We start from the raw sequence: 14,430 nt of genomic DNA on the forward strand, positions 1-14,430 counted from the left end.
TCCCTAAGCATGCAGTCATGGGAAGATATTGCATTAGATTAACATAAATGCAACCTGACATCTTATAAGTATTAAAATTGGGAAGAAATACCGTCGCAAATTAGAATTCAATGTGATTTTTTGCATTCACACTCTTATTATGAAACTGATCTGATTCACCAATGAAGGGGAACTAAATATGATTGAATCTATTTCCTTCAGCTGCATGAATTCTTTCTCTCACACATTCTCTGTCCACCTCTGCCTCTTTCTTTGTGAGCGCACATTGGGAGAGGAGGATGGATATTCAGCTGCTTACCCCCGTCAGTTGCTCTCTGTGTACCAAGCCTTTGTTTCCCTTTGTTCTCCCAGTCTGTGTTCCTGGTTGCATATTCATATATGCATGTCCCCAGGAGCTGTCACAGCGCAGGTTCCTATAGGCATGCGTCTGAGTTGCTGTTTGAGTGGCTGTTTTTGTGCAAGACTGCACATCCCTGACTGTGTGTTTGATTGTGTGTGAGCTCTGTTCGTACATTAAGCTTTCTGCCTTTGATGCTCTTTGTTACAGTTTGCGAGTTGCTTCGCTTCACTGATGGACATTCCTCTCTCGCCTGCTTTACTTTTGACACATTAAATGTCTGAAAAGGCTTCTGTGTTTCAATATGTTTGCACTTCCTTTTCTACATGCTCCAGCTGTCTGGTATATTTACACACAATCTCACCCACTCTCCTCTGTATATTTCATGCAACTCTGTCATCTGGCGCTTGTTGTAGGGGTGGGAGGAAGAGGAAGACAATGAAGCTGAGCAGAGATCTGTCAAACCTGGTGGTGTTCACCAACTCTGTTGCCTCTCAGGAGTGTCTGAATGAAGGTAAAATCCCAAAGCCTTAACACAAGATCCAATACATAAACATATATGCACATCTTTTACCCTGGGGACATTTTCTTATGCCTACCCATGTTGTTTTTTCAGGTACTCCAGGTGATGTTTTGTCATTCAGCGAGACCAGAGCCCAATCCCTGGTCAATCACAAAACAGAGCAGTTCCTGGCTTTTAACCAGAGGCAACTGTCACGGATTTATCCTTCAGCCTATCGCATCGATTCGTCCAATTTCAACCCCCAGTTCTACTGGAACGTGGGCTGTCAGCTGGGTAAGACTGCTGTCTGTCGCTCCGAGCTTTTGACCTGCGTGGAGGTTGTCTGTTAATGGAAACACCAGGTGCCCAGCCTTTAGCCACGTAGCTGTCACTGCAAATTATTAGACACTGTGTACCACGTGTGTGCAAGTACACACACAGATTTCTGCTGCGGCTGGCACACAGCATCGTTCATTTACAAATAAAGCTTTGTGCTGTGCTTGTGGTCATGTGTGCAGAAGCAAGATTAGGACTGGGTGTCCACAAGTGGGGCTACCGCCTTAGCTGGAAACACATGAATATCCAAATTAATAGAATGAAATAGAGTTCGAACCAAATATTTTCATCAGTGCAGAAAATAGGCACCAAGAAATCCAGGATACAATCGTATCCCTGCCTGTTCCAGCCCTTTTTCCTCTCTTCTATTTGGCTCCTATATTGTTTTCTTCTAAATTATTCCAGTTTAAAAAAGGTTCTAAAATCAGAGTTTAGGGCAAAACTCTGTGCTTGGAGTCTTTGAGGCAGCTTCATCTCTTCCTCTATTTTCTATTTGTTTGTTTCCTTGATGATCTTTTCCCTTATTAGGGTTTTAAGGTTGTGCAGACACAAAAGCATAATGAATAAATGAATGAGTGGATCAGAAGTTAACTTTTTATAAATTATAAAAACAATGACAAAGAGACCTATAAAGAAATTCGCTTTTCATGGTTATTTAAAATTCTCAAAAATGCCACATGACTTATTTTACTTTACGGATTTCCATATAATTAAAAAATGCTATACGTGGGTAGAAGTTCAGTGTCATTTCCAACTAATAAAAGTTTCTTGATCTTTTTTCTTGATTTATTTTTCAGTTGCTCTGAACTACCAGACAGAGGGCCGGATGATGCAGCTCAACAGAGCCAAATTCATGGTGAACGGAGGAATAGGCTACGTCCTCAAGCCCCCTCCTATGTGCAAAGGTACGACAACCAACCCACTGCATTAACACAAACAAGAGCAAGTACATGCACCCAAATCATAGTTTGTGCTTACAAAGAAAACTAAATGATGTTTAAATCAGTGTTTATTTGTAGTGACTCGTCGATATAACTAACGTCAACAAGATTTTGGACAGCTAAAAATAAGTAACAACTTGTTCATTTATATGTACACACTTTCCTGTAATTCAACCTATATTTTCATTTCAAGTCTTGAGTTTGAAATTTGTTATCTGCACAACATGGGATAATAAAGATGATCTATAGTCCCTATCATTCTGCAGCTCTGGTACGCCAATGATTGGATCCTTTCCAACAGAGAATTACCTACTCAACAAAGCAGACATGTGGACTTTTTTCACAAGCTTTCTGAATATATAGCTTACATTGTTACTTATTTATGATGCAGTTATCATGGTGAGCATGTTATCTTCAGTAGATGATATGCAAATGTAGCTGGTGTACAGAAATAGGTGTATATCTTACAAAGCCGCTCAAGTCCTGCGAAGACGATAACTTATTTTGTGTGCACAAGAAAATAAGTTGTTTGGAACGCTATTGTGCACACTGTCTCTTTTGCAAGTGTGATGTACCAGGCATGAACATTCACTTTTGGCTCCAACATGCCGTTTGATAAATACAGAAACATACAGGGTCTCTTACAGTCACCTTTGCAGTAATAATTAGCTAAAGAAAATGCTTAAGCACAGAATGAAATAGTTTTGCTAACTATAGGATAGAATTGCTACACAACAGAGATTAATGATGAAGTTATAAACTAAAAGGAAAGCATCAGGTGGTGAGCCACAATCACTTAAGCATTTCATATTTAACTCAGAGGGTCCCTTAGACGTTCTATAGGTAAATATTATTTTCACTGTAAAATATATACTAGATTTAACTTGGTGTATTACAGAACCACAGCATGGGGAGCACCAACTTTGCCCAGCAGAGGGCACAAAATACCAATGCCATGCAGGGTAACTTCTTAAGAATATAGTCTCAAAATAAAAAAGGAAATAAGGGGCAAATAATGGCATAAAATGACAACTAATGGCAATAATGGCAAGTAGAATCATCACCACTGTTGCATTTGGACAGGTTGATAACTTGTGCGCACAAGGTAAAAAATGATCACCTTATGTGACTCAAGGGGCTCTGCAATATCCACTATTTTGCAGCCCCTTGCATTTAAATATATACAGAGGATGGGATATACAGAGGACACAGGATTAAGTGATGACATCAATCAAGGTTCTTGCTCTGCTGTCTGTCGCTCCCTCCAGGCTCATTCAACCCATTCAGTGATGACCCGCTTCCAGCATACCCCAAGAAGCAGCTCATTCTCAAGATCATTAGTGGGCAGCAGCTGCCCAAACCACCAGACTCCATGCTGGGGGACCGTGGAGAGGTACCAGATCACATAAAGTGTGCTCACATTGTCCATCTGTCTTTCTGTCTCTCATCCACACACAGATACAAACATCCACGTTCTACTCGACCACTCATGGATTAAGAGTTTTTTTTTTTTTTTTTTGCTGAAATGTATTCAAGGTCATGAAAAATAAGATTTTTTTTCCTCTTTTCTTCTGTCAGATTATTGATCCTTTTGTTGAAGTGGAGATCATCGGCCTGCCTGTTGATTGCTGCAAGGAACAGACACGAGTTGTTGATGACAACGGTTAGACACACACAGAATGATCTCAATCATGTCACAATGCTGTACACTGATCGAACTGCAGAGGAAAATTGCTTGGTGATCAATATTATAATAATAATGTTTAAATAACAATGTAAAAGAGGCAGCATGTGTAGAAAACGTAGAAAACTTTGTGCGATGGCATTGCACTTATAAACTCACCAAGACCTTAAAGAAAGTAAACGGAGAATGAATGTTGGACTTCAATCAGCAATGAGGCCAGAAATATGACTCCTAATGAAAGCTATGTCGATGCAATGCCCATAACTTGTTCCTGATGCCTCCTTTTATTGTAGGTTTAAAAGCAATTTGAATTATATTGATCTTTTAGGAGATTTGCTTATGTACGATCAGTGTTGCATGCCCCCAAAACCTCGGCCTGCACAGATATAAAAAATGAATCTTAAGCACAGAGGATTATATCTCACAGATTTATTCTAAATACCTGCAAGTGTATTCTTACATCAGGATCAAACCTCTAAATGATGTTTTGTCGAAGCTTAAAATACGTTTTAAACGTTTTAAAGCAAAGTTGTAAAGGGTAAAATGAAAAGAAAATTTAGATTGTGAGTATATGGTTGTAATATTACAAAAATAAAGTAATTATCTTGTCATTATAGCTCAGGTGGGTGGCTGTTCCTCTGATTTTCCCCTTGCAAAACTTCATAAATCTAACCATAGCAAAAATTATGATTCCCCCCCCCTAATTAATTCTTATATGTATGACTTTATTCTTGTAAATAACCAAATGTATTCTTGAAATCTTTATTTTCTTCTGTAATGTGGCTCTTATACTCTGTCATAGCTTTACACCACAAACATATTGGAGGCATATCACAGTACACATGTAAGTCGAAAAAATTAAAAGCAGCTACATTAAAAGATGAAAAAATTCCAGAGCCACAGATGCTGTATTTGACTTTGGGCTGTGGAAAATGCAGGGATCAAAAGTCAGATTAATTTAATTAAGAGCTATAAAGGAAGCAGAACGAAGGGGTCTGGTTGTGTCACCTCTAACATGTTTCCATGGATGAGGGCTTGCAGATAGGGGGGAAGGGGGAAAGCCTCCTCCTCTAGGAAAAGTTATTGAACCCTGGAAGCTCAACAGTATTATCAGATTAGCATTCAGGGCATTGAACCATAAAACACTTGATCTGACACATCAAAACTACCAATTCAATCTTACACAGATTATTTGAAAGTATTGTTCACAGGCATGCAAATAAACTGGAATAGATATTTTCTTTAATGTTACAAAGAACAGATCATAGTAATAATACAAACATATGTTATCCTTCCAGGTTTTAATCCAGTATGGGAAGAATCTCTGTCGTTCACCCTACATATGGCTGAGGTGGCGCTGGTGCGTTTCCTCGTCTGGGACCATGACCCAATCGGGAGGGACTTCATTGGTCAGCGGACAGTTGCCTTCAGCAGCCTGATGCCAGGTCTGTGTGGACATCTTTTGTGTTAGAATTAGAGATAGAATATGTTATTTTCATTGTCCACATCCATCAGAGTTGTCCCTGACAACTTATTGCCCTGTCCTCTGGCAACTACAACACAACACCAGTGTGATAAAAGCTGCTTCCTTTCTTATTGTCACTTACTCTCTAACTCACATGCTTTTCCCCTCTTTGACTACAGGTTACAGACATGTTTACCTGGAGGGTCTGACAGAGGCTTCCATTTTTGTGCATGTGTCAGTGCATGATGTCTACGGGAAGGTAAGTTCTTTAAAGCCTGGTGTTTATTCTAGCATTTTTCCAGTGGATATCTTTTGTTGGCTGAGGTTTTATTTTGGAGTTAAACAGAAGCAAAAGTGTGTTTTTCTCAACACAACGAACCACTTAAGCTATGCTCCTTCAACCCCTCTGTCTTTCTAGTGGAGCCCTCTTGTCCTGAACCCCAGCTTTACCATTATGCACTTTCTAGGATCTAACAAGGTATCCTGTTGGCTCTGTGTGGTGCTGCATGAAAAGTTGTGCATGATGCAAAGGTGCAATTTGTGCTCTGCTGCATCCTCAATGCAGTTGTTGGGTGCAAAACTCTAACAGTGAAAAGTTCAGCTTGCTTTGAAGGCCATATTTATTCATATACTTTCCTTTCTTTTTGTTTTTGCTGTTGTTTCACTTTATCAAAGACAGAAACATTTTCTTTGTAAGCATGCATGCATTATTCACAACAGCCTGTTGTTGAGTGTTAGTTGTGGAAATTAAAAGAGTAAGTGTGCCCTCTAGAGTCAGTGTGTAAAAAGGCATGCTGTTATTACATTTGCTGTGAACTAAGCTGAGCACATGATCATTCACTTCCTTTTAAGAATTGACCCTTCACTTTAACTGTCATGTGTGGAAAAGTTTTCTTTTCTTTTTTTTTTTTATAAAATTATGCCATTTCAAAATGTTCATTTAACTTATTTCCTCTCAGTGTTAATATCTTAGTTTGCATTCTCATTCACTTTCTCTTCTTTCCCTTCCTCTTAGGGGAATCAGCTGCGAGGTATCCGAGGTTTGTTCAACCGTTCTTCCAAGTCGTCTGTGGATACAAACTCTGGTGGCCTTCGGAAGCGCTCCATTAGCGATCACCTCCTGCGGCGTACAGCCAGTGCCCCTGCAAAGGGCCGCAAGAAGACCAAGATGGCACTGTCAGAATCGGTGGCTTCCATATCCGACCAAAAGGGTGGCACAGGTGTAGAAGAAGGAGGAGAGGGCATGTCAGGAAGGAACGAAAGGGTGGAGAAGCGTCTCCAGCCCAGACACCCCCTCACCCACAGGCCTGTCTCAATGCCCTTAGACAGGCTTCTTCAAGGGCAGCTGTCCATCTGCTCCCCAGACAAGGAACAGCAGGATATGGGTGCAGACACTGTCATTGGTGGGTATTTGGCATTTAAACCTCATCAAAGAAATACATGATTTGAATTATGCAAAATACATAAAAATGAAATGAATGATTGTTTCATAAATAAATTATTCATTTTCTAATACTAACAAAAAAGTCACTTTTTGCGCTATGATGTGTAATCTTCACTAAAACTACACTAAAAACTCAAAACTAAGTTAGTGTTTTTTCCTTATTTCTTGTAAGAATTCCTTATTAGAATCAATGTAATCCACATTCACCTGAAAAGTCAATATTAATGTCATTTTTCAAGATATTACAAGCCTAAAATGAGACCTGGATTGCTTGTAATGAGTAAAAAAAATCTGCCAATGGGGTAATAGAAATTTACTTGTCAAGTGTCCTGAATTAAGACATTATTCTTATTTCAAGAAACTTGACAAGTACATTTTTCTTACCCAATTGGAATTTATTTATTAATTCATTATTATTTTTTTATTTTAAGTTATATTTTCCTGCTTTTACACCTTGGAATTGAACCCTGGCTGCCAGCTATATAGGCGCACAATGTAATCATTAGGCTAAACCTGCACCCCCAATCAGAATCATTTTTAATCATTACAACCAAATCAGTTGTAACTTTTAGCCTTCATGCCAAGTTGACATTAGATTTTTGAACAGGTTTATTTAATTTTAATTTATAAGTCATACATGTGTAATGTTGTGTATGTGTATGCCCTTTTGGGGGGGGGGGGGCATCCTGGTTAAACAGCATTTAAGTCAGTGTGGGTTGCTTTTAAATGTGCTTTCTAAATAAATTTGACTTGACTTGTAATATCTTGGAACATGAGGATTATCTGGACTTGTCAGGCCAATGTGGCTTGAACTGAATGTAAAGCTCAATTACTTTGTTTTGAGGTTTTGCAGTGTATTGTGGGACAAAAGTGCTAGTTTAAACTCCTTGCAGTTAACATACAAACGCGAAACTTGTACATGCTTTGCTCATTGATTGATATAAGATGTTTACCTCTCTTCTGCTTGACTTATCTTGCTGCCAGTTTCTAAAACTCATGTACAGTAACCATGTGAACCAAAACTGCAGCCTACTCACCGTGATACCTTAACATGCCTTTTCTGTCCCATCTTCATTTGTTGTGCTTCTTTATAGTAGAGAACTGACTAGGATATACCAACAGGTAATCCAAAATACCTATTGTCTGAAGGTTGCATCGTTCAAAAACATACCAGTATTGCGTCCACCCAGTGTATTTTGTTCCAAAGTGGTCTGAAGAATATATTTCTGTGTCATTTGATCCCATTGTACCAAACCAATCCCATTTGACCATCCTTTTCTAATCTGATGTACGCAAACATGGACTCTTCGTTTGTTTTAATTCCACAGCCTCATTTTCCAGCTTCCCCTTCACAGTTGTTCTTGGTGATCCATTTGTCTGTGTACTGCTATTGCCTTGTATTGGCTGGACTGTTAATTGTTGTCATTTTATTGTTGGTTGGTTTAGTGTTTTACATTAAGTGGTTTTAGGCTTCATAATCCTATCTTCATTAATATTTTTGTCCGATCATCTATGTCCACAGGAGGTTTCCCCTTCAACAGGCCCAGGTCTTCCTCTTTGGATCCTTTCATCGAAGCATCATTCTGTATTGAGCCAAGCATTTCTTTCCCTTCTAAGACATACATCAATGGAAATCAAGAATTTAACCCATCAGAGGAGACTTCATATCTGGTAATTGGTGGAGGAAACATGAAAATGGAAGGAGATTATGCCAATTACCAGTCAAAAGATGATGAAGTCAGCAAAGCCAAGATCATCTCCACAGGAGATAAAAGCTGTTTCATCTCACCTTCCATGAGCAGCCATTTAAGATCAGATAAAACAGAAACATCATCAAGCAGCACGACATTCACAGTAGCACCTTCTGTCTCCTCGTCCTCATCCTCCTCTGCCCCCTCCTCCATGGCCCCTTTGTCCCCTGTCAGTATGAATTGTGATCTGAAGAGTCCCAGCTCTCTGCATGACAGCACTATCTCCAGACTCATTGATGCAGTGTCCTTGGGCACCGAGCAAGACACATGTGGCTCTATTTCTGTTCTGATTGGCCAGTTTGAAAGCACTACTGACCAAAACAGTGTCACAGCCTCATCCCATGATCCTTCCCTTTTACTGCAAGATTTAAGGTCTCCAGTGAAAGCTAACAATGTGTCTCCCACCAAGAAACACCTAACAAGTCCCAGGAAAGTAGCTCAAAAAACGCATCATGCAACAAATGAGATCAATTCACCGTACACGATTCCTCAGGCAAATGCATCTGCTTCAACCCCGTTTATCTCCAGCCCCGAAACATCTGAGCTTGAGGAGGTGTACACCATACTGGATGAAGAGGTTCTGTTGCCAGTGTCAGTGTACAACCTGAGGAAACAGACAGTCCATGTTCAAGCGGACACTATAGACAACACGCCCTCAAGCAGCTTGGCGTCTTCTCCAACAAAGGTGGTTCAGGGTTCAGGGAAAGGGTACAACGTGAGGTGGGATGATAGGCACAGAAAGAGGGACCAATATGAAGAAGTTGAGGAGGTAGAGGAGAGTGTTTATGAGGAAGTGTATGATCCCCCAGAACAAGAGCCTAGGATAAAGCAGGACAATTCTAAAAGGTACACAGGCTCCTCCGTGAACCACTTTCTTCATCACCCAACTGGAAATGCTTTCACAGAAGTGGAGATAAATGTTGACGAGGATCCATTGGAGATGATACTGACCTCACCAAGGCATGGTAGCCAATGGGAGGGGCTTTTAAGTCCAACAAAACGCCATGCTATTTGCCAAAACCATGAGTCAACTCCCAAGTACTACCAACAAAAACAACATTCATCATACCAAGGTACTCAACAATACCCACCCCAGGCTTCACGTGTGACATTTTCACCATGTCCCTCCCCAATGCATCAGTCTTCCTATCAGCAGTCTAATCACCACCAACACCAGAACAACTCCCATCCTTCTCCCTTCAACAGACCTCTCCACTACAGACCCAATCCTAGCCCAATGCGTCAGAACAGCTACCCTGTTCCTCAGAGCAATTCCGAGACCATCAACAACAGCAGTGACTTCCCCAGTTTTAACAGGCAACACATTAACTCTAGTGGCAGCCAGGTCCTAAGTAGGCCATATCAAGATAGGTTGGGACATAAACAGACTGAGAGGGAGCAAGACAAATGCTTGGACAATGGTTTCTCTTTGTCTGACAGACATCCTGTCAGATCTCCTGTGTCTTCAAACAATTATAAGGACAGAGACCTTTACTCCCCTTCCTCAGAATGTGAAGCCGTGTACAGCCTACCAGACTATGACTGCTTTACTCCCCCACACAAGTCTCCAGCTCCTCAAAACACCAAGCCACACTGCCAAAGTCCTACCAAATCATACACCCCAAAGCAGTCATGGAGCCAAAAGGCCCCCCTGATCAGTAGTGGGCACCAGTCACAGCCGGAATCCAGAGTACCTGTGCACTCAAATTCAGGCCCTCTGTCAACACAATCCCCGTCTAGTACTGTAGAGTCCACAGCTCCTAGCCCATGTAAGTCCAAGTCACTGGGAGATCTGACTTCTGAAGACATATCATGCAACTTCCAGAGTAAATACCATATCATTAGTCGGAGTTTCATCACTCCCCACATGAGGAAGCAAAAGAGGTTTGGCACCATGGGGGAAGTAACTTTCCAGTCACAGTCCTGTGATCCACTTACAGAACAGCTACGTAAACTGGTCAGTCTGGAGGTGGATGACAGTGACAGAGATCAACCTCAGCCCCCTCAGTTGAGTCAAGAAGCAAAATCCCCATCCTCAGAGAGCAGGGCAACCAACTTATCTCAAGTTGTTCCCAGAGATTTGGACGATTCCCCTCCACTCCTTACCCGCCGCCTATCCTCTCGGAGCCAAAGCCGAGTACGTCACATCAACAGCCGCGCCAGGGAAAGACAGCAAGAGGCTCTGAAGCCTCGGGCTGGTGCGCTGATCAATAGCACCAGCAGCATAGGTGGGGTGGTCTTGAGGAATAAACCAGCCTCACAGAATCCTCCGGTAAACAGACACTCTACTGGTTCTTACATAGCGGGCTACCTTGGTCAACTGGAGGACCGAGGACTTCCTGAAGGGGCTTGCACATCGTTACGTTATGGTAATGGGGATCATTATGGAGATCGGTACTACACTGATGACTCTCTTCCACCTTCTGACTCCAACCCGTCTGCATCCGAGCCTGAGGTCTACTTTCTGCTCAGACTGTAGCTATAACTATAACTCTAATATGAAAAAAAGGATGAAGCAGTTATTACTGATGATGTTCAATAACACCAAAGCCAGATCAGAAAAGAAGTACTGTTTGTTTACATTTTCTCAGACCAATTGATGTCCATTATATCAGTACAATAAAATATATTATGGACTTTTTTTTTTTTTAGAGAAAGACAGTCTCTTATATGTCAGTGAAAGATCAAATAAATACCATGGTTGGATCTGACAGCATGAATTTCCTGTATGAAATGTCCACTATTCAAAAGTGAAAGGTCTTTCTAGTCTGGCAGTGTTTTGTCTGTATTCTGCTTAATGTGTAAATGTACCAGGGAACTTTGATTCCCTCCGAATGGCTTCCTCAACTGATTGTACAGATACTTGTTATCTTTGTCCCTGTGATGTACTGTCCAAAGTGCGAACACTGACTATGAAGCAAAAAAAGAAGAATACGGTTTTGTGGAGAGGGGATGTTTGTCTTTGTATTATTTGAATGTGCAGTATAATTGAACATCTACTTTTAACAGACTTGTTTCATCTTTTTAAAGATCAAAAGAAAGTCTTCCTTCTATTTTCAGTGTTAATTCTTTTGTGTTATCTGTAAATATTTCTGTCTTTGTTCTTAATCTGAGATGACTCTTTGTCTAGAACCAATTCTAACTGTACATAAATGTTTGTGCATGTTACCTGTGAACATGTCAGGCATGACTATGCATCAATTTATACAATAGATGTTGCATTGCCCAAAAAAAAACATTTGCACAGAACAAAAAGTTGCATTGGATACAACAGTGGAGAAAGGCTTGTTGTGTTAGGTGCAATACAATACATGAACTTCCATGCTTGGACTTGTTGCTCTATATGATTTGTAGGATTTAAAAAAGGTAAATTTTAAAGATTTGGAGTTTTAAGGTTTTATTTTTATAATTGCTTTGATACAGACAGCAAAAACAATCTAAAATGTCTTGTTGATCATTGCTCTTTTATTTTATTTTTAACGTAATTGAATGAAAAGAAAACAGGGAGAATTTAAGAGGGCCAGGCTGAGGAAGAGAGGGTGGAAAGCACCACTGTTTCTTTTTCAGTGTTACACCATCCCTTTTTCAATGTATTGATGATTATGAAAAGACTGTGAGCATTTTCCTACCAATGCAATAAAATTTGAACATTTGATTTCAACAACATCCATCTTTTTTCTCTTTGTATTTCTGAGTAACAGAGAATGAATAAAGAAGAATAAAGCAGATACAGCTCAAAAGGAATTGAGTGTAAGTCACAAACAGCCTCATCTTTCCCCATGTGCCTCCTCAAACATAATGAGATGAAATTGCTCATGAAATAACTATAATAGAGCCGACAAATGGCACACCTGTTGCTCAGGGAATATTATTCCCACACCGGCTCTAACTGACTGTCCTACTTTGATGAGCTTTATGAAGCAATAGCACACATTTAAATCAGGGAGAAAGTAGAACATGCATTTAAAATAAGGCATATGTTTCATCTGAACTTTTAGCATATGACATTTAGACTTGAGCATGCTCACACAAACTCATGTCTTAACCTGGTATACAGTTTCATAGCTACCTCTTGGTTTACCTCAGTGACAACACAGTTCTTTATCTTCAAGTACTACTTCTAATTATTTGAACAGTCAACACTTTTCATCATTCATCATCACTCTAATTGAAATAATGTGTTGTATCCTGCTTGATTCATCAAGTATACTTCATTTGTCACGTATTTCAAGTACACACAATCAAAGCTTCTTTGTGCAAAGTGTGTGTATCTTAATTTCATACCCTTAGTTGTAGAGCAGGACTTCACTGGTTGAGTTATATTATTAAACTGAAATGAGTAAAAAGTGTATAACTACATCCAATGCATTTTTTCATGCACAGTATCTTATCATACTTGTATTTCATTTATTTAATTGAGCTTAGCATTAGTTCAGGCAGGCCACAAAGAGAAGTTCAGCTCATAGGACATCAGCTGCTTTTAACGCCAGCCCCTATCAGCTGAGCCGGTTACATCTATGCATCCAGTTAGCACTGCTTTACCCTGCATTCTCTTCCTGCTTCCCCTGCAAACCTCTTTTTTTGCTGTTTCGGATTTTACCAGTGTCATATGAATTGTCACTGATGCCTGCTCTGTATATCCAGTGGGGTCTTTGCTGCTGCTCTCCCTCTTTCACACTTTTCATGTATTCACATTCACATGAACGAGAGCAGAGGTGTGTTCTCCCCACCTCATGCTTTGCCTTTCCACCTACACACGTGGAAGGGCAGGGAGCTCCCAGGACAGAGCCATACCCACAAATATAACTTATTGCATACAAATGGTGAATTATTTTGATAAGAGTGGTCCTTACTGAAATACAGATCATAATTTACAAAATGTTGAGACAGACAGTAATGCATGTATCTACTTATAATGTTATAGAAAAGGAGTTAAAGATATACTAATTTCATAAAAGTTGTAGCACTGTTTCAGTGCATTTAGCTGTAATACATTTATGATATTATGTATGATATGAATAGACTTGGGCTGTCAAATCACACATTTTTAAAATTGCTGAAATTCAAACGTTAACCACAATTCATAATTTTTAATCAGGTTTAACATTCCATTGTTTCACATTTCCAAACAGAGTTTTAGTCTTCTCTTACCAGTGTCTTCATTGGGAATCAAATTCATGGAAAAAAAAAAAGAAGTAACTTTACCACAGGTCTGTGGTGATTTGCACACCCCAAAATAGTGCTCTGCTGACTATTGTAATGCAGAGGATTCAGATTTAGACAGCTTTATTTATCCCACCCAGTAATTAAGTTTTTACTTTTAAAAGCAGCAATCAGGAGTTTGTCAGAGCGCTTCTATGACCAGGGATGCAAAAGACCAAGCCTTCAACTTGTGAATGAGATGATCAGCCTCTCCAGCCTCTCCACCTTTTGAATCAGAGCTTCATATAGAGGGTAAGTGGCCACATGATGCATGCAGGAGCCTGAACTGCAACTCCAACCTACCAGGGAGCATGGTTCTGTTGATGCTTTCAAAACCACTAATGGCATCCTTCCTAAGCTAATCCACTTGCTCTGGGCCCTTGAGGGCGCATTGTACCATCTTCCTAGGCTCTTCAAAGGCTGCTCAAAGACCCTTGGTATCATCTCCTCACCAATGTAGTTGGCCTAACAGTTACTCTTTAATGATAGAGATGTTTCTGGACTTGTTGTTGGTTCTACATCCAGGCCAACTTGACGTGGTGATAGTTGTTAGGCAGCCTTAGGCCAGGTCTTAATGCCGTGTTCCTGTGTGCCCACCGGGATGCCTTGACAATAACTTCCATTGCTATGGTGAAGGATTGGTGGTAAATTGTACAGCTGCACATACTGAAAGTGGGCTCTGACAAGACTTGGAATGGCCTCTATAATATAATCCTGAAGGTGTTGAAAGCTGATCAAAAGAGAATGTGTGGGACTGAGCCAATGGCA

General features: G+C 40.2%; 1 protein-coding gene across 1 annotated transcript in view; it reads left to right on the forward strand.

The window, feature by feature from the left end:
* The window catches only part of plch1 (phospholipase C, eta 1), a 65,053-nt gene extending 52,929 nt beyond the window's left edge, over window positions 1-12,124 (forward strand). The window contains exons 15-24 of the mRNA XM_034700356.1: window positions 754-851; window positions 954-1,133; window positions 1,973-2,080; window positions 3,385-3,509; window positions 3,695-3,779; window positions 5,099-5,245; window positions 5,445-5,524; window positions 5,684-5,743; window positions 6,281-6,668; window positions 8,232-12,124. Of these exons, the coding sequence (XP_034556247.1) occupies window positions 754-851; window positions 954-1,133; window positions 1,973-2,080; window positions 3,385-3,509; window positions 3,695-3,779; window positions 5,099-5,245; window positions 5,445-5,524; window positions 5,684-5,743; window positions 6,281-6,668; window positions 8,232-10,939 (3,979 nt within the window). The 3' untranslated portion in view covers window positions 10,940-12,124. The remainder of the gene's footprint in view (window positions 1-753; window positions 852-953; window positions 1,134-1,972; window positions 2,081-3,384; window positions 3,510-3,694; window positions 3,780-5,098; window positions 5,246-5,444; window positions 5,525-5,683; window positions 5,744-6,280; window positions 6,669-8,231) is intronic.
* The last annotated feature ends 2,306 nt before the right edge of the window (window positions 12,125-14,430 follow it).

This window comes from Notolabrus celidotus, chromosome 14 (assembly GCF_009762535.1).
Source record: "Notolabrus celidotus isolate fNotCel1 chromosome 14, fNotCel1.pri, whole genome shotgun sequence".
In the NCBI taxonomy this organism is placed as follows: Eukaryota; Metazoa; Chordata; class Actinopteri; order Labriformes; family Labridae; genus Notolabrus; species Notolabrus celidotus.